Source organism: Caretta caretta, chromosome 8 (assembly GCF_965140235.1).
Source record: "Caretta caretta isolate rCarCar2 chromosome 8, rCarCar1.hap1, whole genome shotgun sequence".
In the NCBI taxonomy this organism is placed as follows: Eukaryota; Metazoa; Chordata; order Testudines; family Cheloniidae; genus Caretta; species Caretta caretta.
Window position 1 is genome coordinate 90,909,946 of NC_134213.1, and position 25,922 is coordinate 90,935,867.

At 39.1% G+C, this 25,922-nt stretch overlaps 1 protein-coding gene across 3 annotated transcripts in view; it reads right to left on the reverse strand.

The window, feature by feature from the left end:
• CACHD1 (cache domain containing 1) overlaps positions 1-25,922 on the reverse strand; it is a 185,695-nt gene that overhangs the window by 32,581 nt on the left and 127,192 nt on the right. For all 3 annotated transcript variants that reach the window (XM_048861142.2, XM_048861143.2, XM_048861144.2), the window contains 9 exons: positions 25,638-25,764; positions 21,922-22,066; positions 20,322-20,538; positions 16,200-16,349; positions 14,760-14,993; positions 11,517-11,666; positions 10,847-10,970; positions 3,076-3,193; positions 946-1,114 (listed from right to left, as the gene is read on the reverse strand). In XM_048861142.2, coding sequence (XP_048717099.2) covers positions 946-1,114; positions 3,076-3,193; positions 10,847-10,970; positions 11,517-11,666; positions 14,760-14,993; positions 16,200-16,349; positions 20,322-20,538; positions 21,922-22,066; positions 25,638-25,764 — 1,434 coding nt within the window. The remainder of the gene's footprint in view (positions 1-945; positions 1,115-3,075; positions 3,194-10,846; positions 10,971-11,516; positions 11,667-14,759; positions 14,994-16,199; positions 16,350-20,321; positions 20,539-21,921; positions 22,067-25,637; positions 25,765-25,922) is intronic.

Here is a 25,922-nt window from a genome sequence, read left to right on the forward strand (position 1 = left end):
TCAAGACAAGAATGTAGTGTTTTATATAATGACACAATAGTTTCCATATCATCATCTAGTTCCTCTGTAATACAGTCCAACATCTTATTAGCTATTTTGAGCACCACCATACAATGAGCAGATGTCATTGCTGAGTTGTCTAACGATGATGCCTATCTGCTTTTTCATGAATGGTTACTCTGTTCATGAATAGTTTAGTTTAAACTCCACGGAGAAATCAGAATTTTAATCTTCAAATGTGTAAGATTGCAAGTCTTTCAAACTTGTATACAAGCTCTAGATTCATCTTTCTTAAAAGGATTATAAAAAGTTCTCTCCTTTCTATATATTAAAACGTGTATTATCATATAATTCTGAGGCCAAATCCCTCTGTCCATGACATCAATGCAAATACGGAAATGAATGGAGTTGATTACAAAGTTTGATATATAGAAAGACGTACTATTGAACTTGAAATTTTTATGTAGGTTTAAGAGGTCTGGAAAATCTCACATTAAAAGATTTCAAATAATATTAAAATTCTGACTTCCTCGAGAGCTATATCTTCTGATTTCTTCACACAGATGGATATTAAATATTTATGTCTGTGAATAATTTGCATAAATCCAAAGTCAACAGCCCCTATATACCCCATTTTCTAAGAATTAGACTGTGCAACTCTCATTTCTTTTAGTGAGCATTTACTCACATAAGCAGTCCACGAATTGCAGTAAGAATACTCAGGTGACTAAGTGCCACAAATGTAAGGGCTGCACAGTTTAGCTATAATAAAAAAAAATGAAGCAGTGAAAAAAGTGAAGCAGGATAGAAAATTTCCCTTGAAAGGTTTTTTTTTTTTAAATAAGAAACATTTTTACAAGGATTGTAACTAAAGATGTTTTCTATTTTCCAACCAGCTCTACAAAAACGTGCATGAGATAAAGATGAGTTGAGGGATTGCTATACCTAAAGTCGCCAGCTGCTTGAAGTGCAGACAGGCACTGGGCTGACCCAATAGATCCAGTCGATGATACAGTAGCTTGCTGCTAGGGACAGTGTTCAGATTCTTGAGCTGTTTAACAGGTATTTCTGGCTGTATTACCACAACACAAAGAATGAAGGATGTGTCTTGGGCCTGAAAAACAAGGACTAAAAATTAAACTGAAAAAAAAGTTGGAGGTTTTATATAATTGATTTTCTATTTATCCCCCTCTCCCTCCTTTTTTAATTCCTCAGTTTCTTTTACACTAGAAGGTGGCATCACCTTCCCCCATACTCCAGAGCAGCATATTCCCAACTCTCTCTGTGAAATTAATCACCTCTAGAAACTGCTGAATTTCCCCATACTCCAGGAGAAAGGCCCTGATCCTGCACAGATAACTTTGTGGGGAGGGGCTGTATGGGTGCTGGGGCATAGCCAAGCCATTCTAAATGCAGGATTGAGGCCTTAGACTTTAGGGTTTCCAATGGCAGCAATACAGTACACATAACTAAGGTATGTGCTTTGATCAACTATCTCAAGCAATTAAAGCCATTGAGTTATATACTTTAAAAAAAAAAAAGAAGAAAGATTTCTTCAAAGTTGATGCTTCGCGCACACATTTTTGTTTTCACATTTTTTTTTAAACATAATATCTAAATTCTGATGCTTTTGTGTGGATACTTCATGAAACTTCATTATGGGCAAGAGAGTTTCAGTTCACAAATGGAAACAGAATACAATGTACCTCTTTGTAACCTGTTTCCCATTTTGAAAAATGCAAATTAACAATAATACAAGGACATCATCATTATTCCTCCAATCCTGTGTTGGATGGATTACTCGCTTTGCTGGTTTGAACACATTCTAAGTGCATCAGGTTAGAAAAACTTGGCAGTAGTATTGCCAGACTCTAAGGCTGTCTGATATTTAATATAATCTTTCAACAAGGCAACACTAGCTCCAGGAACACACCTACATGAACTTCTGGTATGTGACGACAGATTTAATCTCTTAAAGCCGCTCAGCATAATCTCTTAGATTATATTTAAATTAATTTAGGGAAACGATACACCAGTACCTGCTAGGTTTGTTGACACAAAGCAATTAGCCAATTATTCTTGGTATTAGCAAAATTTGCCTGGATCATATCTAGTTGTAGATTTCATTTTATTCCCTTGGTCAAGATAAGTATCCAGATTTGTTCACAAAATAAACTGAAAAGTGAATGGGCTGCTAGAATCTTTTTTCCCCTGTGGAATTGGGTAAGATAAGAACAGCTCTTTTCTCTTCAAGTTAATGATGCTGGGCTGCCAAATCCTCCCATTAAATATGATCTGTCTAATGATTATAGCAGAATTAAAAGCTTCCCTATAGCTTCCATTCCATTTTAATTGATTTTATTCTGTAAGAATCTAGCAATTATGAATTCATCTAGATTATGCATAGGAGTTTTTTGCTCCACTGAGGGTAGTATTTGGGAATATTTTGTTGTTTTAATTGGTGTTGAGAGATTTCTGCAAGGTATTGCATCTGACTTGAATGCAAAATATGTACTGGGGAAAACTAGACACAGCACTGAAAATAAAATACCTATGAATATGAGAGTACTTGACTCAGCCTTGCATATTACAGGATAGACTTGTGCCCTATACAGATCTAAGGGTTTGCAGTATTGCATAACTACAACTAATGTTTAAAAGGAAATTTTAATGTCTTGATTGTGAACAATGTTGTTAAAGTTTATTCATATTGGCTTTTCTCTCCAAACTGCATTAAGCAGTATACAGCAGGAAGGGACAATGCAGCATTTAAAATGACACCCATCTACATCCACCCCAAAAAAATTCAGCCACTGATTAGTTTAAAAATGTCCAATAAAATTAAAATTAAATAAAATTAATAGCACACACTTTACACTTGCCTGTATGCGTGTCTCTGAGAATTAAATTATAATAAATTTGAAGCTACAATTTCAATGGAATGTGAGGTTATTTACCATAATAAGAGATGCATGCATACTGTTTCTGTATAATTTAAAATTCAAACTACTCAAGCTTCAGTATATTAACATACATTGAAACTATATGCTACCATTCAAAAGTAAGATCTCTTACCATTTTCCAGGCATAGCTAACGTTGTAGGCTTCTTTTCCAATTTCTCTCAGTTTGTTTACATGCCAAGACAGTGAGGAGTTCACTGGGACTGTAATAATCTGACTGCCCAGAGGGAGGCTACGGTGACAACAAATAATATCCAACATTTTATTCAACACTGAAAAAGTTGTGAATCAAGCAAAACCATCAATTGCATTTTTATACAAAAAACGTGATTAGTCATGAAAGGGCTGGATAAAATCTGCTTTTAATTAAGAAAGAAGAGAATGCTTTGGTTTGCTGTTCATGCATTTATCTATTTTAAGGCTAATTTACACTTTTATGTGTAACGTAGTACGGTTGAGTAAGCTTTGACTTTTTCAGTACAAATGATGAAGCAGCGGTAACTTGGTTTCTAAATTTCTACTCAAGAATTCATATAGACAGTGTTTAATTTGTGTGGGGCTTGCCAGGGCTGAGCCCTGGAACCTCTAGGCTTGGCAGTTCATAGCCCCAGCACTCTGAGGTTGCCACGTCAATTATGAGAGTAAAAAAAATTGCCTGAGCCCCAGCACCTAATTGCTTGAGCTCCATCACCTCTTTCATTACAATTTAAGCACTGTTCATAGAGAACACAATTACAGTTCGTCCTGGCTTGAGATAACGTTGCTAGTGGAATGGCATTAATTAGCTCTCTAGTTCAAAGGAACAAAGGGACGACAGATAAAATTAGATCTAAATTAAAACTAGATCTAAATTACAATTTCCAGAACTGTTCATGCACATCATGCTGTACCTCTGCCTATTTCGTTTTTGTGAGCAGGATAGGATATTGTCAGTTACTCTTGATGACCGAGAGTTTTCTGTATTCTAATGCCATGCTTGTGTTTAAGAATGGAGCTAAGAAGTAGAGCTGGAGTGCAGGGAATATAAATACAATATGTACAAGCACTTTCCTGAGACTGTTGTGGGAGCGTTACCCAGCTAATAAGCAGATTTTTGTTCTTCTTTTCCTCCACCATGTCACATTAGTTGGGGTTGGCAGCTCTTGTTAATCTCCAAACGTTCCTGTTAAGTGCGTCTTCCAAGCCGACACCAATCTTCTTCATGTCCTGCTTCTGTGCCTTGAACCGCCTTTTTCTGGGTCTTATAGTTTTTGTCCTGTAACTACTAGATTGTATACTCTCTGACCAACATATCCCATGTCTCATCATCTCATATGTCCCAGCCATCTCAGTCGATGCACCCTTAGCTTTTCCATGATGGGGGATTACCAGCATCTTGGCTCACACCATTTCATTGTGTAATCTGTCAGTTCTTGTCTTACCCAGTGTCCATGGGAGCACTCTCATTTCAGCAGCATGAAGTAGTTGTACTTCTCTTTTCCACACTGGCCAACATTCCAACCCATACGTCATGGCTGAGCTAATCATGATCTTATACATTTTGCTCTTTAGTTTAATTGGCACATTCTTATTACACAGAATTGCCATCAATTCCCTCCATTTGCACCTAGTGCTGTTCATGCAACTGCTAGCATTCACATTCTTATTGTAACTCAGTACTATTTTTATTGGTTTCTTGTTGTCCCTTTTAATGCAGCCTCACATGTATTCAGTCTTCTCTTGGTGATTTATAAACAATTTTCTTCTAATGCAGCCCTCTGTCTTTCTAGATATCTTCCCAACACAAAAATGTCATCTACAAAAAGCATGTTCCATGGAGCTTCTCCCCTAATCTCCTGCATCAAGGTGTTCATTACAATCACACTTAGGAATGGGTTTAAGATTGATCCTTGATGTAGACCTATTCTCATAGTGAATGGCTCACTGCAGCTGCTTCTTGTTGTTGTACTACTCTCATACATGTCCATAATATCTGAACGTACGCCTCTGGAAGATTGTGCAACAACAGGCACCACCATATCAGTTCTCTAGGAACTATACTATAAGCCTTCTGTAAGTCCACAAACACTAAATGCAGTTTCTTGCAATTCTCCCTGTACTTCTCCTGCATTATTCCCAAACCCAAATTGGTTGTTGCTTACTTGGTAATCTAGCTCTTCATGAAGTCTTTTCTTGATAATTCTTTCCGACCATTTCATCATTTGACTCATTTTGATGGGTTTTTGTTATATGTATTATATTGATTTATTTATTTAGATTTAAAATAAAAGAGTCACTTATTCAAGGCTCTACGCACGCTAAGGCATCATTAACAATACAATAAATATAATAAAATACTAGCAACATTAATCATTTCACCAAGAACTCAGCCAGCCAAGCACTTACAGAAACTCCTTTCCACCCCTTCATCATTTGCATACCCCCCTCAGTCCTGTCGAACAAACGTATCAAACTCACCTATGCCTAGTTTCCAAATGATTTATTTAAACAATAAAACAAACTATCAATTCCGAGATGACACATCCCATGCAACATCAAGCAACCTCACCACCTTATCTTGTGTATTCCTTCTTCTGCAGCTAGCTCCCTTCCTCAAAGCCTTTAAGGCCAAAAGGGCCCATCATGATAATTTAGTCTGACCTCATTCACATTGCAGGCCACGGAACCTCACCCATCGACTCCTGTAATAGGCCCATAACCACTGGCTGAGTTGTTGAAGTCTCAAAAACTAACAGCAACATTTTTCTTAAGTACATCAGAAGCAGGAAGCCTTCCAAACAATAAGTGGGGCCACTGGATGATCAAGGTGCTATCGGAGAATTCAAGGAAGACCAGGCCATTGTGGAGAAGCTAAATTAATTCTTTGCATCAGTCTTCACTGCAGAGGATTTGAGGGAGATTCCCATACCTGAGATTCTTTTTAGGTGACAAATCTGAGGAAGTGTTCCAGGTTGAGGTGCCAACAGAGGAGGTTTTGGAACAAACTGATCAATTGAAACAGCAATAAGTCCCAGGACCAGATGGTATTCATCCAAGAGTTCTGAAGGAACTCAAATGTGAAATTGCAGAACTACTAACTTTGGTATGTAACCCATCACTTAAATCTGCTTCTGTACCAGATGACTGGAGGATAGCTAATGTGACACCAACGTTTAAAAAAGGCTCCAAAGGCTATCCTGGCAATTACAGGTTGCTAAGCCTCATTTCAGTACCAGGCAAATTGCTTGAAACTATAGTTAAGAACAGAATTATCAGACACACAGATGAACATGATTTGTTGGGGAAGACGCAACACAGCTTTTATAAAGGGAAATCATGCCTCACCAATCTATTAGAATTCTCAGAGGAGGTTAACAAAAATGTAGACAAGGGTGATACAGTGTACTTGGACTTTCAGAAAGCCTTTGACAAGGTCCCTCACCAAAGGCTCTCAAGCAAACTAAGCTGTCAAGGGATAAGAGGGAAGGTCCTCTCATGGATCAGTAACTGGTTAAAAAACAAGAAATAAAGGGTAGGAATAAATTATCACTTTTCAGAATGGAGAGAGGTAAATAGCGGTGTCTTCCAGAGAGATCAGTGCTGTTCACCATATTCATAAATAATTTGGAAGAAGGGGTAAACTGTAAGGTGGCAAAGCTTGCAAATGATACAAATTACTCAGGATAGTTGTGTCTAAAACAGACTGCGAAGAGTTACAAAGAGCTCTCACAAAACTGGGCAACACAATGGCAGATGAAATTCAATGTTGATAAATGCAAAGTAAGAAACATTGGAAAGCATAATCTCAACTATATAGACTAAACGAGGAGGGTCTAAATTAGCTGTTATCACTCAAGAAGGCATCGTGGATAGGCCTCTGAAATCACCGGCTCAATGTGCGGCAGTCAAAAAACCATTAGGAAATGGATCGATAATAAGATAGTAAATATCATAATGCCATTATATAAATCCATTGTACGCCCACACCTTGAATACTGCGTGTAGTTCTGGTTGCCCCATCTCAAAAAAGATATATTAGAAACGGAAAAAGTACAGAGAAAGGCAACAAAAATGATTAAGGATATCGAACAGCTTCCTTATGAGAAGAGATTAAAAAGTCTGAGTCTTTTCAGTTTGGAAAAGAGATGACTGAGGGGGGATATGATAGAGGTCCATAAAATCATGAATAGTGTAGAGAAAGTGAAAAAGGAAGTATTATTTACCCCTTCACACAGCACAAGAACCAGGGGTAACCCAACAAAATTAATAGGCAGCAGGTTTAAAACAAACAAAAGGAAGTAGTTCTTCACACAATGCACAGTCAACCTGTGAAACTTGTTGCCGGGGAAGTTGTGAAGGCCAAAACTATAACTGGATTAAAAAAAGAATTAGATAAATTCATGAAGGATAGATCCATCAATGGCTATTAGCCAGAACCTCATTCTTCTGATGGTTAGAAACCTTCACCTAATTTCAAGCCTAAACTTGTTGATGGCCAGTTCATATCTATTTGTTCTTGTCCCAACAATTGTCCCTTAGTTTAAATAACACCTCTCCCTCCCTGATGTATCCTTCCATAAATCTTCATAACAGTGAATAGCAACAGGAGCACAGTACTTTTGAAAATCTGAACATTTATTTAGGTACTTGAGTACGGATTAAGGCACTAACTTTAGGCATCTATTTCATTAAAACTGTGGCCCTCACCTTTATATATGAGTTTTCATTAATGAAAATAGTAGTGAACTTTTTGGCTGGGATTTTCAAAGAAGCCTAAAGGATATTTGCCCAAATCCCATTGAATTTAGGTGCTTAACTCTCTCAGGCTCCTTTGTTAGCCTTGATCCTACCCTACAACAGATTAGCCACTCTACAACAGATTAGCCACTCTACAACACAGTCTGTAAAATGTGTCACTTCTGGAAGACTAGCATCCCAGATAAGGTCTTTGTAATTTTAAGGCCAGTGGGTACAATAATAGTGTTTGAAACTCTCTCTGCCACCCCAACAGGCACTTGCCAAGCTGGTGTAGCATCAATTTTCCCATGTCATCATCACTGATCTCAAATCTGACCTGACTCCAGAGATAGGAGTTGATTCAGTTTTAATACTACCTTACTCCTGAGCTTCTCGTAAGCAGAGAACGCCAATCCTGTCTAATTAAATTGTCTGGGTTTTTTGCAATCTATATTTCTATTCAATAAAGACACTGAATTTAGCCCACTGAGCAGATTTATATTCCAACAGCAAATCGGATTAAAAAAAATAATTATAGAAAAGATCAAACCATCTCAGATACAGAGAATTTTAACAGAGCACTCCTCTGACAGCGGGGATGAGATGGGGGGAGGAGTGGTGACACAACTCAGTTTTTGCATATGAACACAGCATCCTGACTATGCAAGATGTGAACACAACTAGGAGCATAATCATGACGTGCTACGTGCCGACGCAGTGAAGTATGGGGTCACAAGGGCCCCCTCTTATTGCCACCCCTGGCTACATATATCACCAGTAGTAGCATCAAGGAGAGGGGGCAGCCTCTATGGAGTTGCTACTACCCCCTTCCAACCCAGGTGAGTGGGCACAGGCAGAGTCTTTGCTCCATGGTTCCCAATGTGCTGGCCTGCACAGCTGAGCTAGCATGCCAGTGCAAGTAATCTGCAACAGATTTTGGGCTGGCACAGATTACCTTCCCCCTGGAGCAAGGCAGGAATAAGGCAACAGATTGTGACTCTCCAAGTCACAGTCCAGACCGTAGTCTGCTCCTGGGACCAGAAAACTATGTGCTGTCCTTTACTCAGAGCTGGTGGCAAACCCACAAACCAAAAAGGACATATTGTACTACCCTTGATGTTGTACACTTAGTGTACATTTATAGTTCAACTACCCTTTCTAGAAAGTCATTGTTATTACATGGAACTCTTGCATAGTCCTTCATACACATTTTTTCTCCAAGAAAAAGGAAGTATTTCCAATATCTAAATGATGTGTTTTATAAAGATAGCTCAGCTAGTTGTACGTGCACAGAATTGCAAGTCAGGAGCTCCCATGTTCTAATCCTGATTTGTACACAGATTTCCTCTGTGGCTTTGGGCAAGTCATTTAACACCTCTTCTTTCATTTCCCCATCTGCAAGTGGAGGATCAGGAGACTTACACACTTTAGAGAAGAGCTGTGGAGACTAAGGTTTATAAAGTCCTTCGAAGATGAAAGGCTCTACTTAAGCGCTAAGTACTACCATTATTTTTAATTGGGGCATTTTTGGATTGTAAATTTAGAAATAAAGATAGAAAAATTGAGATTCAACAAGAAAAAAAACTCAAAATGCAAATATTCAGTGAGAGACGGAACACTGAGAAGTAGTAACAGTGAAGGAGCCCAAAAGGACAGCAAATCACACATGGTTTAGCAATGTGGCAACAGCCAGCAAAATAGGCCAATGTCAGATTCTCTCTCTCTAAATCATGTATTGTCCCATCAGCCCGTACTTGGGACAGAGGGTGTACCTCTGTTCTCCGTGCAGTTGCACACATAGAGGCATCACATCATAGAGCAGGGAGGAATTTCTCCCCATATGTCTAATGCCAAGTATATACTAACGAGTTAGATCGACCCAGCTATGTCACTCAGCGGTGTAAAAGATCCCCACCCCTGAGCAGCACAGTTAAGCAGACCTAACCCCTGGCGTAGACAGTACTAGGTTGATGGAGGAACCCCTCCCGTTGCCGTAGCGAGTGTCTACACTGAAGTCCTACAGTGGCGCAGCTGTGCCGCTGTAGCAGTTTAAGTGTAAACCTAGCTTCACTCAACAGAAAGACTCCCAAGGACTTCACTGGATTAGGTCAGGGTCTTTCTGGATATGGTGCAACCATTCCTAGGGCGCCACTGCCGCATACCCAGAATACCAGACATTCCAGCACTTCCAGTAATGGTATGGGCCCACCCCTGCCAGTGTGACCTTGCATTGTGTGTGTGAAGTCATGCTGCATGGAGCACACCATTTTGAAGAATGCGCTACCATGCCCCCCACTGGTGAGACTGCATGGAACACCATTTTGAAGAGCGCGCTGCTCCAAGCACCACCAGTGTGACATCAGGTTGGTGGGGGCGAAGTAGAGCACTCTTCTAAATAGTGTCCCCCATCTGTGACCCAAGACAAAAATCATTTCTGATTTTGTCTCAATACCAGACAGGGAACCATAGAAAAAAAAGAGAACTGTCCGGCTTAAAACCAGACAAATGGCCTGCCTAACCACACCTGAAACAGTGAAAAAGATCTAAAAGCTGGAGAATGCTCAGAAAAGTACTGCAAAAATTATGACAGAGGAGGACAGGGAAGGATTGATGGAAAATTTCAAGCAGCAGATATGCATACAGTAGTTTGATTACTTATTTGAACCCCATGGAGTGAGAGTAGTTATTTAAGGTGTTAACTAGGAATTACTGTCTGAAATATACGAAGGAAAAATCCAGACTGAATATTAAGGAAAACTTCCCAACAATCAACTCTACTATTAGATTAGAAGAGTCTCCCAAAGGAAGCTGTGGAAACTATTGCTTGGCACATTTAAGGATAGAATGGATAATGCGGTAGAAAACACAGTCCCGCATTGGCAAGAGATTGGGACTTCAATCCCAGCAGGGATCTCTGGGTACTATTACAACAGAAATATTAAACACAGTAATAATAATTCTATAAAGTAGCTCCCATTAAAGGGTTTTGTACAAACACTTCTGAGTCCGGTGACTATGCTATGAAGCTATGAATCATAGAATATCAGGGTTGGAAGGGACCTCAGGAGGTCATCTAGTCCAACCCCCTGCTCAAAGCAGGACCAATCCCCAACTAAATCATCCCAGCCAGGGCTTTGTCACTTTGACTTGAGTCTCAGTTCTTCCTTACCTAAGGATGTTCTGCCGAACTAATTCAAATTTTGGAATGTTCTCGTAATGTATGATGTCAGTGTGAAGTGGTGGTTCAGACAGCAAATAAGGCCTTGTAAGGGATGGATGCATAAGAGTATATCCTAAAAAGAACAAAATACGTGTTTAGTACAAGTTTTGGTTCAGTATGTAATAAGCAGAGAACATAAAAACAAGTATACTGATGACATGTATGAAAGTCCTCCAATTTACTTAAGAAACTACCCTAACAGTAACCATACCATTACATCATAAAGCAGTTTACTGCCAACAGAATTTTAAGAACTTGTAAATTAACTCAAACAAAAAATGACTAAAATGACCATGCCATAAAAAGTGAAAAAGCTTATAATATAAACAAAAGCTACAGTTTTGGCTTTCTGGCCTACAAATGTGAAAACAATCGATTTCATAGCAACATTTTTATATCAAGACCCTGTACAATAAATGCAAACCATAAATCTGCTTATATACAATTACTGTTAGACAGAACTACTCAAACAACTGACACACAATCTGTTGAGAAATGGCACTGTTCACTTTATCGTTCTACTTACAATTAAGGAGCAGAATAATGAGTTAGTTTTCTACAGTCTAATTTCACCAAACAGGAAGATAGTGTATTTATGTATCTGAACCACAAAAATCACCTTTATTGTCTATGAGAAATGTGTAGGAAGCCAAAGAATCTTGATAATAGGTGACATCCTCCAAGATATATGCCAGGTTAACATCCACTCCCACAATCCCAAGCAGCATGTTTCCAAAGTAACAAGGTTTACTTACAGTCATTATCAGACCTTGAGATAAAAGGAAGAGCACAGAAGGCATTAGCAATAATGAACTTGCCAGTTAATTAATATGAAGTGTGTTCTTCACCAGTTGTGCTAAATAGAAAAGAGGGGACGTTAACTTGTGTAACCAGGTGACAAAAACATCCTCTGTCCAGCAAGTTCAATTTTCAAAAAGTTGCTACCGTACCACGTAGAAGTATTTTCAAAAGCTAAAATTAAAGACTTAGCAAGCAGGCCCTGATTAAACTCCCAATCAAGTCAAAAGACTCCCACAGGTTTCAATGGGTGTTAGATCAGATCCATATGTAGGGTTCCCTTCCTAAGTCACAGTGCTGAGGATTTCACTGAATATGCATAATTCAACCCTCTGTACAAGTTTTAACCCATTTGTTGCAATTGTTTCCCTAGGACCATGTGACATGGTGACCCAGTGAAGCACAAGTAGTGGTACTATGATCATCTGACTCAAGAAATGCTTTCAGTGATAGATGTCAAACAATGGTAATGCTTGAAGCTCATGGTTAAACAACAGCATTAAAGATAACAGAAGCTCTACCAGTTCTGACATCTCTTACTGACAGCACTTCTGGAGTCAGAATACAGAAATGCTGCTAGCACTTAACAGTAAAAATATGGGAGTCGGGGCTTGGCGACAGGACGGAAGGCTGAGAAGGGGAGGTTGAGGAAGCATGTGAATTATGCTACAACATATTAACATAATATCCTCATATTAGCCACTTTTTACTTATCTGGTGGTGAGTTAAGAAGGTATATTGAATATACCATAAGTTATTAAAATTTACATTTTCTGTCTTCATCAGCACACAGTTAGATGCCTTAGGGACAAGAATGTGAATAAATATAAAAGGACCTAGATTCGCATTGTTTTTTCTTTTTGTATTTTTCTTAAAGTCTGCATTTTTACTTTTTTCCCCCCATGCAGCTATAAAAATTTTAACAAAAATAAAAAAATCTTACTTGTAAAATATCAATTGGGATGAATTTTGCTCATCTGATTATATATGCAGTATGTTAGCCTCTTCTTACTTAAATCCCAACAGGCCACTGTACTGGGTATTATAACCAAAAGCATTACAATGGTTTTTAGAAACCTCTCAATGCCTGAGGTAAAAATATAGCAGTCCATTTCTGTCTTACTTTCTGTGTCATGACCACATGGAAACTCACTCACCCTTTTAATATAAAACAGATATCAAATTCATCTCCATAAATGAGGTTTTTTAAAAATAAAAAAAAACATGCACATTCCTAATTATGTAAGCCAAATCTATTCAATTGTACCATTTATAATCCTTATGTTGTACAACTTCTCCACTATGCTTGGATGTGGATGTGTGAGAGATGAGTGGCAATGCATCATGCAGAGTGATGAGAAAAGGACAAACTAGGCTATCATTCTGCATGAGAGAAGCACGTCCAGAAGCAATCTCAGCACACACAGAGGACTTCAGACTCTCAAGAGTCACTCTGATCAGGTGGCAAATAAGAACAACCTGCCTGAGAGGTCTGAAAACCCTGCTGAGCCATACTCCTCAACCCCTCCTCCATAACATCACACAAAAGAAAATGGAAAACAATGTCCGGAGAAATGCAGGAGCTGTTAAGCTTATTAACTCTAATAGTAATTACATAGCACCTGAAATCTTCAAAGCACTGGGAAAAACACTAATGTCATTCCCAACTCCCCTATAAAGCAGGGCTTTTTTCTTCTCACTTTACAGAAGCATAAGCAGAGGCAGAGAAGCATTGCTTTATAGGCTAGGTCGTACTCTGTCTCACAATGACAATCATGCCAGTGCAAGAGCCTATATTAAAGGCCCGCCAAGTCCCAACTCCTCCCATAAACATATGAAAGGGGCCACATGTGGAACGCCATGGCCTTTGCATCCCTTTGCACTTTTTATGAGGGCTCTGTGCAGGACTGGCTGCATGTATTTTGCGGTCCTAGGCAAACATCTACGCATGCCCTCATCCCCTGCATTATTCCATCTGATCTCACTATTGCATCCAAGTAAAAAAAAACATGTGAACATTAGGGTTTATAGAGGATTTAAGTAACAGGTCAGATTTACGTCCACAACCTCGATATGTCAGCATAAAGTGATCTATAACTGGTGGATCTGGGCAATGTACTGGGAGAAATACTCCACTGACGTAGAGCCATCATAGAGACTCCGATTCCATCCTAAATCTGGCCCCCCCAGCAAACAGGGTGTAGTAACCAGGATGTTGCTGCTGATCCCTGGCTTCCAGAATGGCCATTCATGCCAGGGTTCAGGCTGCTCTGTCTTGTGCTGAGGATAACCACATTCCTCAGTCTTTTCTGAGCACAGCTTAATCAGAACAGAGAATCTGGTCAAATAGTTAGCAGTTCCACCAGATATGCTGGGTCCTTCCCCAACCCTGTATGACTGCTAGAACCTTCTGGAGTCCTACTCTTCCAAACCCAGGAAGGTGTGGGGTAGAGAGTCCAGAGCAGTTGCTAAACTGTTTGGTGAGATGCTGCTCCATACCTCAGCTACTGTGGGGAAGGAAGGAAAAGGAAGAGGAAATGGCCAGCAGGAACAACCCCTCATGAAGCTGTGTTCATAGCTCCAATATCCGAGGAAGGAAGGGAGTTTTCGGCATCTGACAGGAATGCCACTTCCTCCATTATGCTGCCCTATGCACCCCTGTGGTCTGCTTAGAGGGCAACACCAGCTCTGAATGGGCCCGCTGGAGTGCAAGGGGCCCCATGGCTGCCATTACAGTCTGGAACCATGCTCCCACAAACCCAGAGGAGTTTCCTACACAAATCCAAATTACTGAGGCTGTATCAGTATGCCCATGAGAGACAATTTCACCCTTCAACTTAAATCCATTAGCTGTCACATTACCCACACTTTCCATAAACAGGCCCCTGTGAGTGTAAAACTTTACATGTAATCCCTGCACGAAGGACTTAATTTTACACCTTCCTTAGGGGCAGACCTAAAAACACCTCCTTATCTGTTGGTTAGAAACCTGGGGGATGACAGACAGAAGCCTAACCTCTGTTTTTTTTTTACCTGCTCAACTTCAGATTTTCTAAGCACTTACCATCTCCCATTTCATCGGAGAAGGGCAGACTGAAGACCGCCTCATCAATCATTCGATTGGGGAGGTTTGTATAAAATCGACCCACTGTGGTTTCCAAGTTACTGAGCTGGTTCAAGACCATCATACTCCCCTTGATCACAGGTAAGGCAGTTCGATCAGGCACTCCATACTTCACTGAGTTCTGTTCTGCCAGATCTCGGAGAAATGCCAGTTCTTTTAATCCTGTCACTCCCTCTGAAAAAAGAGACATTGCCAGGATAAGGGAGGAGAAAGTAGGAAATGTATTTTTAGTTGAGTCTCTTACATCTTACTCCAAATTAAAACTACAGTACAGTACGTACTTTGTGTTGCCAACTCAGGCAGGTAGACTGAACATAGAGAATGCCTATTTAAGTGGAAGTGTGGAGTACTGTTTAGTGACTAATACTGGTGGGGTGAATTATAATGTAGGTATAATCAGTCACTAAAGGATTTCAAGGTGTCCACTCAGATAACTGTTCCACTGTACAGAAACTCAAGATGCTTGCTCCCATGTCACTATTTAGATATTTTTACCATTATTATTTTTTTTTAAAACAGAGAGCTTTGTGTAACCCATTGTCTCCCACCAGTGACTAGTCCAGGTAGAAGTTTATGAATCTGCTATGCAGCCTTGAAGTTAATAGACCTTGTCCTTTAGCTCAAGCAACAGTCTCATGCTTTTAGATACAGATGTGCCAGGATTCAGTCCCTGCAGATAACCTAACAAAGGGAATTCTTGAAAGTGGGGACCCAAATGGGGATTTGAACTGCTATACAGCCATACAGTGTGTTAGTGTGGCTTGCATGCAAATTCTCCATGGCCAGGCATAAGCTTCCCTGGATGGGGTGTCTGTGCAACCCATGCTAATAAGACAGTCTACTGCTTTCTGTGCTACAGATATTTTTGAAAAAAGGACTATGATTCCACTGGGTCAGTGTGCGTACATTTATATTTAACTTTACTCTTGGCTTAAGCCCCAGTTCAGCAAAGCACTGAAGCACATGCTTGACTTCCAGCTCAGACTTAAATCCCATTGATAGCAATAGGAGCTAAACACATGCTTACATGTTTGCTGAATTGGGGCCTTAATGGGGAAACTCTTCCAAATTCAGGCTTGGTGTCAGAGGCTGAGGCTCCAGCAAACGCTATAGTTACACCATGTATTGAATTTGCCCCATGGTGCTAGGCATTCAGCAATTCAGGCAACATATTTTAATCAGCTCATTTGAATTCTGGTTTGCAAACATATGACTAAGTAGTTTTATGTCCCAGATAGGAAACTGTTATAATCTGGGGAATGGCCTCTGGAGTCTAAGGGCCAAAACTCACTTCTGACCCTTTCAAACAGACACAGAACAACACTGCATTGGGTTACTAGAGAATTTTAATCTATCAGAAATTTGGCACACATTTCTTACCGTTCATGAGTGCATAAGTGAGAATCATAACTGAGTTATTGAGGAAACTATTTTCTTCATTGATGACACGGAGAGTAGCCTTTTTATCATCATCTGAAGCATCTTTTGATGTAATCCCAGCTGACAGGTAAATTACGACCATATCTGTAACTAAGCAGAAATATATATGGCAGACAGTATATTAGATTCCAATTTACTCGAGACATTCAGTAATGCAGTAAAAATCCTTATGTCAGTAAAAGAAGATAAATGTGAAGTTATCAACAACCTTATTTATAAGAGTTTCAGGTATCTGCAATGGATGAAAACACTCACTGTGTGGTTGTGAAGGCCTTTATAATTCCCAATGCACTTTCAGTTCCCCCAGTTTCAGCTACCAAAGATTCACGAGTTTCAGCTCACACATTCTAACACACTATATAGTTTTCTAGTCCTAGGCTGTGACCTCACCAGATTTCTTGGGCTAGACAAGTTCTGTCCTGGTCAGAACATGGAAGGGAAACATTCAAGGAACAGAGTCCTGCAGAAAGTTCTTTTAGTGATTCAATGTGGTGACACTCCTCTCTTGAGAGGGACAAATTCATCCCACATGGACAGTCCTGAGCCTTCTCTTAGCTGAGACCCAAGGTGCATGTAGTTACTCAAGGTCCTGTGGCAGGAGTTGGGGTGTTAGCCTCCAAAAACAAAATTTCCCTATAGGTAATTACATTTTGCCTACCTTAGCTCTCCATGCCATTTTTGCTGGTTGGAGTATTCTTCATTTTTTGTCCTACACTGCTAAATAGTGAAATGTCCCATCCCAGGGATGGATGCACTTGAGTGATTCCTGTTTTTAAAGAGCTCTTGGTGGCTTTCCAGATAATGTGGGAGTTGTGTGGAGGCAGTTGTCAGCAGCTGCCTGTAAAAGTAACTCTTACACCTCCATTTGTACTTTGGCCACCACCTGTCTGTGATCACCCACTATGTCTCCCACCTATTCCCAACATGACTTGACATGAGATGACTTCTATGTCGGCATTCTGGCTGCCTAAGTGAATGGGTATACAATAGTAAAGTGGGGGAAAGAGATTCTTACACCCTCACCCCCTCCTGTGCTGGGGCAGTCAGAATTTAATCCATGGCTTATGTGTTTGTACAGCTCCTAGCAAAATGGGGTCCATGATTAGGGCTCCTATGTAGTATGGTAATACAAATAATAAACAATAATGAACACCACCACCACCACTTGATCTTTGGGATCCTAAAGGGTGGAAGACTATGGATACACAACATTGTATGTTAGAGGTAGTATAACATTTGAAGAATAAGACATGACATGTACTTACCATTCATCACTAAGTCATTTTGCCCTACTTAGACTGAACACATATCAACAATTTTTCAAGCTGTAAAGAATGTCTTATGTTAACAGCCTATCTCAAAGCCTCAAGGAAATTCAAATCAATACTTACGCTCCATCCTATACTTCAGCATTTAAAGCATCTTGTGTATCAGTTAGGGATCATACATTGGTCCTACAATACCAAAGCACACTGGAGCATATTACTGAAAGACTGCCAGCTTACCTCTGAATTTCCTTGCTTTGGTGGAAATGTCAGGTCTTGCCCGACTGATTTAAAAAAAAAAAATTCGAACATCAGTTCGCTGTTGTGTGTGTTCTGAACTAATAGCCTGAAAATGATTTAAATCAAAAGTGTTTTTTGATGCAAAGAAGCACCTGAAACTTCTATTTTCCTTTCCTTTTTTATTTATTTTCCCCCTCCCCTCACCGCTACTCTTTAACTAGAGACAGCTTTTAAATTTAATCTGGTTAAAAAAACACTCCTCCAAGAGTATCCTCTTATTTCTGGGAAAGATTTTATGAAAATTATTAACCTTTATTTTCAATCTACACCACAGGAGCTGTGTGCTGCTGTTAGGGGCACTGAGATACAACTTTACTTTTTTTATTGCTAGCAAGGGTGATAAAATATAGTTCTCTGTGCTAGGAACCCATGCTTTAGCCTAGGCTATAGCCAGTTCTCCTATACAGTTAATGAATCGTGTTTTCCTTCCTACAATAGCACTGGAAAAAAAACAAACAAAAATTTTACAATACAAAGCCCTTAACTCTCCCAAGAGCTCGGTCTTTAAATTTTCTCCACTTGTGCAGCAGGCTGTGCATTACTCGTCCACCTGGAGCGTCCTGTAAATCCAGGAGCTACAGGAGTTCTGTGGCTGTGGTGTATATATACCATTTGCAAAGCACTTTACAATACTTTGGGATTAAAGGCACCACAGGAATGTAAAATAATTACTGAGCTGCTGGTGACACCAATATAATAGATATTGACAGCAGGCTGGGGAACGCAGAAACATCCATCTTTTCAATATAATTCTTATCTTACACACCAGGAATGCCTCAGTTTTTTCCATTATTAATTTACTTTTCTGCATGTGAATGGTTTCTCTGACACGCCTGCAGATCCTGTTAGGGAACAGGGCGTTAAAAATTCACAGTAAAAAAGAATAATATTATCTTATTTCTTTTTGTACCAGAAACAAAGAATAGACAAGAAGATTGTTTACAACAAAATGGAAGTGCATCACACATCCTCTTCTCAGCCTGTCGCCCAGGCTCTCAGGTTTGTTGTACACATTATAAATCTTTAAAATTCTTTTGTTCTTACACATAGCCAGAGAAGGAGAGCATGTGCACTGAACTTTGAGCTTCAAATAATGTGTCCTTATGTACCAGTGCCTAAAATATAACGAGTATTATGCGTGAAACTGACATAAATCCATGTGTTTTCACACTGCAGAATATGCCAATGTCTTCTATTCCCAATACACACAAGCAAGAATCTATTGCCAACGTTCTTTGAAATAACTAATGATAACTAAGCAAGACTTACTCCAGCCAACTTCAGCTGCATTAGATTTGTTATCACCAGGCTGCTACCCTTCCCTCACTTTGTCAGAAGTTAAAAGCCTTGCCTGTTTGAGCTGATCTAGACATAAATACAAGATAGCATCAGATAGGTTGGACTTCTAGCTCAACAGATCCCAATGCTTATCAATCTAGAGGAGTACAAAGTGAAATGGGAGCACAGTTCACTTCATTGCTCTGGATCGAGCACTAAGCTCCTTAGATGTGTGTTATTGCTTTCTTTTCTTAATAGTAAGTTTCAGTTAAGGGTCTCTCCAATGCCCATTTGAAATAATGGGAAGACTCCCATTCACTTAAAGAGGCATTGGAATGAGTCCTTAATGTACATCCAAAATCAAGCTGACCAAACCCCCAAATTAGCCCAGTTTCTCCACCCCGCACTGGCACTGGGAATGTGGAAATGGCTGAGGAAATGTGACAGTGCTTGATTGCATTCAAATTTAGAATTTGTTCAATCAGTTACTAAAGAACACAAGTCTTAACTCCCGCCCTACCTAAAAAAAAAAAAAAAAAAAAAAAGCCTTCTGGGCAGTAGAATCTGCCACCCACTTTCCCCTCTCCCAGACATCTTTGTTAGTTTGGCTATTGTGTATTTATTTTTGAAGTCAAATAGAAAGCATAGGACTAGATATGAGTAACTCTACATGTCTTTACACACAAAAATTCAAGCAGATTTTCTTTGATGAGTGAGAATACAGTTAGGCCACTCTGAGACATACATATAAATATCATATCATATTTCAGACACAGTGGTTGTTCTCTGTGAATGGTTTTTTGATAAGAAATATTGATATGTTCCCAAGGATTTTACATAGCCAGAGCACATCTGTGCAAATGGGAATTTTACCTGACAGTCAAAGAAGTTTGCTGTGCTAATGATTACCATTAAAAAGGATCCACATCTGGGAAATAATTCAAAGATCTAGCAACTCATCCCTATAATTACATATTACAGATAATAAGGGAGGTAAAGGACAGTGGGTGGAAGAAGCAAATGAAATGTAATGGACAATTTTAACAGCCACTAAGTACGTGGATTTAAAATCCAGTATATCCTATTTGATCAACATGGTAAATACTTTTAATAAGACACTGCCCTGCCCAGGCTTCTGCCTATGTGAGCAATTCAGACAAAAAAGAAATATGCAAACTTAAAAAAAATAATATAAAGGTTTGTATAAAAACAGACTTACTTCCTTGGAGTTTTGTGCCATTGTTTGTATTTCGTATTAATTGAAAAGCCTTTTGAAATCCCACTGCATGCTGGGTAGGGTTGTCAGATGACTTTATACTGCTAACGAAGGCGGACATCTTCCTTTTTGTCTCACTAGTGGCAGGAGACAAAAATGTCTTATAGCACTGATCCAGTGAGCAGGTTCTTACTGAGTCTGCCACAGTTAGCACTGAGATCTTAAAAAAGAGAAGAAAATATATTGGATTATTTTACCATTTATAATTCCTTATGTACTGATATAGCATACACAATGATAAGCCAACAGAAAAGTTTCTGTGGATTTAAAACCAATTGTTAAAAAATAAAATGCTTGAGGCATAAATCCATCACATTTGAAAAGGATTAGACTTATGCTGATTAAGGTAAAAAGAGACTTTGGCTTTTTTTTCTCAGATGAAATCTGCTTCATTCTGCTCACACATAATAGTTACCATACTCTCATAGGCAAAAAAAAAAAAAAAAAAATCTAAGCAAGCTATAGATATCTCAACCCAAAATCTGCAGAGAGCATTTTCAATAAATCTCCAGTGGCCACAGAAAAATGAAGTGCTTGTAGAAAAAACTAGGAAATTTCCACAGGCAAACATGATGAGCTCTATACTAACTTACTGTACTTTTAATATTTTATTGAAAGTGAGCCAAATTCACAACCACTTTTTATCCTGTAGATAAGTTAAAGAAAGCAATGATAATCCTTGCACTATTAAATGTATCAGTAAGATACAGTTTATGAAGTGGCATACTTTATTATGAACTATGACTGATGCAAAATTAGTGACCAAATAAAAACACTGCTGCATACCACAAGAGCCATAAATGTGTGCCTGTAAAACAGATTTCAAAATTACCAAGTTATTGCATAATTAAAGTGTTGTTTTAACTTATAATAAAAATTTCCCCTTCATATAGTCCCTGATTCAGCAAAACACTTAAGCACATGCTTAACTTTAAGCACACGCTTAAGTGTTCTATTACATTGAATCCATAGTACCTTCTACCATAGGATTTGAAAACTCTTTCCATGCACTAAGTCTTATTCCTATATTATGGATGAAAAAAATTAGGGCAGAGAAAGGGAAAGTGACCCCAATGCTATGCAGAATGTCTGCAACATAGCTGCAAAATGAAACCCAGCCCCTGTGCTTTAGCCTTCCTCTTCTCTTATCTAAACTCTCTGGGAGCTTTGCAGACATTAATTATGTTTCACACCATCCCCGTAAGGTAGTGAAGTAAATTATCTTCATTTCGCAGCCTGGAAAATGGTCTCAGAGGTTAAATGATTTGCCCTAGGCCACTTAGTGTGCCAAATGGTAGAGTAGGGATTAGTACACAGCTCTCCTAACATCTGGTCCTGTACCTAATGCACTGTATCACAATGCTTTCCATTACAAAAATGGTTACAAAATGTTTCCTAAAAAGCTGAAAGCATTACAGATAAATAACTCAGAAATAGGATTTTGTTTTAGATAAATGAAAAAATGAAAATGTAAACAACCCCCCGCCCCCCGACGATGGTTAAAACTAAGGAAAGATACACTAGTGGCTTAGTGCAAACTCACCTTATCATGTTCATCTATAGAGCTCAGAATGACCTGAGCTGCATCTTTGGCAATTTGAAGTTGTGTCTCTGTGACTGAAGCCCCATGGTCCACAATGATAACTATGTGTTTAGATTGGGGTCTAACCGTAGAGACGTAGACAGGCCTGAAATGACACAAACATATTGACATCATGATGACCTCTCAGCGTACAGTTTCCATAGTAGTTTACAACTGAAAAGAAAAAGAAAAAAAAAAGGAACAATTGCTTGGCATCATGAAATTTTACATTAGCAAAGAATACCTTGAAAACTTAACCTGATGTGTTTACGAGTAGGGTTGCACGGCTAGGAAGCATTAGTCAGGTAGCAGGGTTCAGAGAGAGTGAGATAAGGTCCTTGCCCCAATGAGTTTACAATCTAAGGTCCAAATCCTGCAACCACTTAGTTTTTACTTCCTGCTTTTGAGTAGTTCCATTGAAGTCAAAGGGACGATTCACGCGAGTCAAGTTAAGCTTGCACATAAGTGTTTGCACGATTGGAGCCTAATTTCAATGACAATTGACAAATGACAGGGAAGAAAGGGGCTGAGGAAGGACAATAACAAGGCCACACAATGACTGTTTTGGCAGATGGACGTCCAGAGGTTCTGCAACCTGTAATTTTTTTAAAAGTGTATTAACTCAGTGACAGTCTGAACAAGTCCCCTGCACAATAATCGACTAAAAGAAGATTCCAGCTGCTACAGAATGATCCACACAACTGACACCGTGGCTCGAATATTTAGACCAAATGGTCAATTGTGAGTACCTGCAGATTAGGCACCTAAATCCTGATTTAGGCACTTAAATAAAAAGGGCTTGATCTTTAGAGATGCTGAACCCTCAACTCCCACTGATTCTAATGAGAGTTGTGGGTGCTCAGCACCTCTAATAATCAGGTCTCTTATTTTGGTGTCTACTTATGTAGGTGTCCAATTTTACGTCTTAATTTTGGAACATTCGGCCTTAGTTGTCAACCAGCAACTCTCTTCAGGCAGCGAATGACCTGTTTTGTTAAAGCATCAGTAGTGACAGTGTTCAGGGATACTGTCTGTAACTATCTCAGCAAACACAGCACAAAGATTTTGGAAACAGAATCGGTAAGAGTGACAAGAAGTAACTGCTCATGATGACAGGTTTCAGAGTAGCAGCCGTGTTAGTCTGTATTCGCAAAAAGAAAAGGAGTACTTGTGGCACCTTAGAGACTAACCAATTTATTTGAGCATAAGCTTTCGTGAGCTACAGCTCACTTCGTCGGATGCATTCACTAACCAATTTATTTGAGCATAAGCTTTCGTGAGCTACAGCTCACTTCGTCGGATGCATTCATTCCACTGAATGCATCCGACGAAGTGAGCTGTAGCTCACGAAAGCTTATGCTCAAATAAATTGGTTAGTCTCTAAGGTGCCACAAGTACTCCTTTTCTTTTTGCTCATGATGAATGCTTGATGCAGTCTATCTTGGCCATATGGAGAGATAAATACAATACTGGATGTTTGCTGGTTACATGACAAGTAAAAATCTGTGCAAGCTGTGTATAATTGAGTTAGCACAGTAGGTTTGGTTTATCACAATGAGAATAAGGCTCCTGCCAGGAAGGGCTTTTCTACGAATGCATTGGAATGTAATGCACATAGGTCATGCTCCACAAGCCCTTCTTATCTGTGCATTTTTAAAGTGGATTATCAAAATTTGTCAAAGTCTGCGAAAAGGACTCAGCGTTTTCATGTATATGTTTGCCAACATCAAAATACACTACTTGGTGAAACGTTCAGATATAGTTTGATACCGTGAGGTATGTGAGAAAGATTTACCGAAGATCTCTTTTCAGGGTCTCAAAGCTGGAAGAAATTAGAAGGATCTTGAATAAGGAAGTCAAAAACAACAGAACCCTTTTTCCCTGTTAGCATAGACCTAAAACTACTTGACTTTAACATTGAGTTTGGGATCTAATTTTTAGTACATCAAAATCACCCACAGAAGTCCTTTAGAGGAAATGCAGAAGATTTTAGAAAAGGCACAAACTAAGTTTAGCTGGCACAAACCATTTCTTAATTATAGAACAGGCTACAGCTCTACAATGGTATTAATACCTACCATTTACACACTACTTTTGATCTTCAAAGCACTTAAAGGTTAACTAGTTCATCCAACAAACCCTCTCAGGTAAGTACTGGTAAAAAATATTCCTAATTTACTTATGGAGAAATTGAAGCAGAGATTGAATAATTTGCACAAGGTCACAGAGGACATCTGTGTCAGATCTGAGATTAGAACTCAAGTATTCTTGGCTCTAAATCTTTAGACCACACCCTTCTCAAACCACAGTATGTTCAAACAAGCCCAGCTACTCAGATCATATGATGATGACTGTGGGGTAAACACCTACATATTAGATTAGATTGCTCAATATTGACAGATAAGTAAAACACATTTTTCAGTCTCTATGATCGTCTCTCTTTTATATGGAAATATTCCTGTATGAACTAATATCTCCTCAGTAAGATTCATTATCCAGCATGATTAGCTAATATACAAGGAGAGAGTCAGGTGACTGGATTTTCTCAAAATACCACCACAAAGTGCCTTTTTATGCTGGCAAGCAAATTACAAAGCTGTAAGGCCTTCGTAAGTAGTCCATTACCTCCAATGTTAACCTAGTTAAAAAAAAAAATTTTTTTAACTAGGAAAATTCAGAGGCCTTTCTACAAAAGGGAAGTAGGCCTCAATCCTGCAGTCTCCAGACAGGCAGAACTTCTCATTACAATCAGTGGGGAGGTCCTTCGGAGAAAGGACTGCAAGATCAGGACCAATAACTGCATTACAGCACTTGGAAAGGAGTATACATTTCAAAATGGCTGATGTGAAATTCAACTGTAGGAATGACTTAACATTACAACCTTTCACCAGGCTGATCTATGCATTGGTGCTAAAATTCATATAGTGAAGGGCACTAGAGCCCAGGGAGGAAAAAAATTGTATTCAAGCTACTTTTCAACAGGATTACATCATAAACAGATTATTAGCATGGCTATCTGAATCATCCAACCACTTATTCCCTAGTTTATTGTTCAATTTCAAGTAAGTTTCCTAGCAGAAAATGAAGAACTGATTTTCTACCATCTTCTGCGCTTCTCTACCATCTACAAAATGTTAGCAGGCTGAGGCATTACTTACAAATGTTTACTGGCTGTTAAGGTTATTAAGCTGAAGCTAGGGAAAGGTGAGTGTGTTGGAGGGTAATCTTATTTTATCCTTCCAAGCAAAATCGCTACTGAAAGTTTGATTTGCTGATTTTTAGAACAACCTAAAGATTCAATTTTCAGAGTGATAGCCGTGTTAGTATGTATCAGCAAAAATAACGAGGAGTCTTTGTGGCACCTTAGAGACTTACAAATTTATTTGGGCATAAGCTTTCGTGGGTTAGAACCCACTTCATCAGATGCATGGAGTGAAAATGCAGGAGCAAGTATACATACATGAAAGGATGGGGCTTGCTTTACAAACTGTGAGGTCAGTCTAATGAGATAAATCAATTAACAGCAGGATACCAAGGGAGGAAAAAAATAACTTTTGAAGTGGATTCAATGTTCATGAGGATCCTCTAGAAAAGCAGGATGCTGGATTGAAAACAATATTTTGAGAATATAATTTTAGCACTTGTTTCCATCTGAGCACAAAAGAATAAAATCATACCTGCTACGATGCTCGTAACTTCCCTTACACCGGAACTTGTGCGCTGGAAACACAGTAAAAATGCCTTCTTCTGAGCTGAAGTATTGCCATTTAATTCCTGGGTTAGACTTCAGATTGTCAGCAAGAACTATGGAGTGAAAAGGAAAAAAATGAATGGGACTGCAAAGGAAAGTCAAAGGAGACGTGTGCATTTATACATGGCATCCTCAAAATATCTCATGTTTACATGAATAGTTAGAATATCCAGAGTTATAATACCTAATGCCAACAACAACAGGTAGTAGT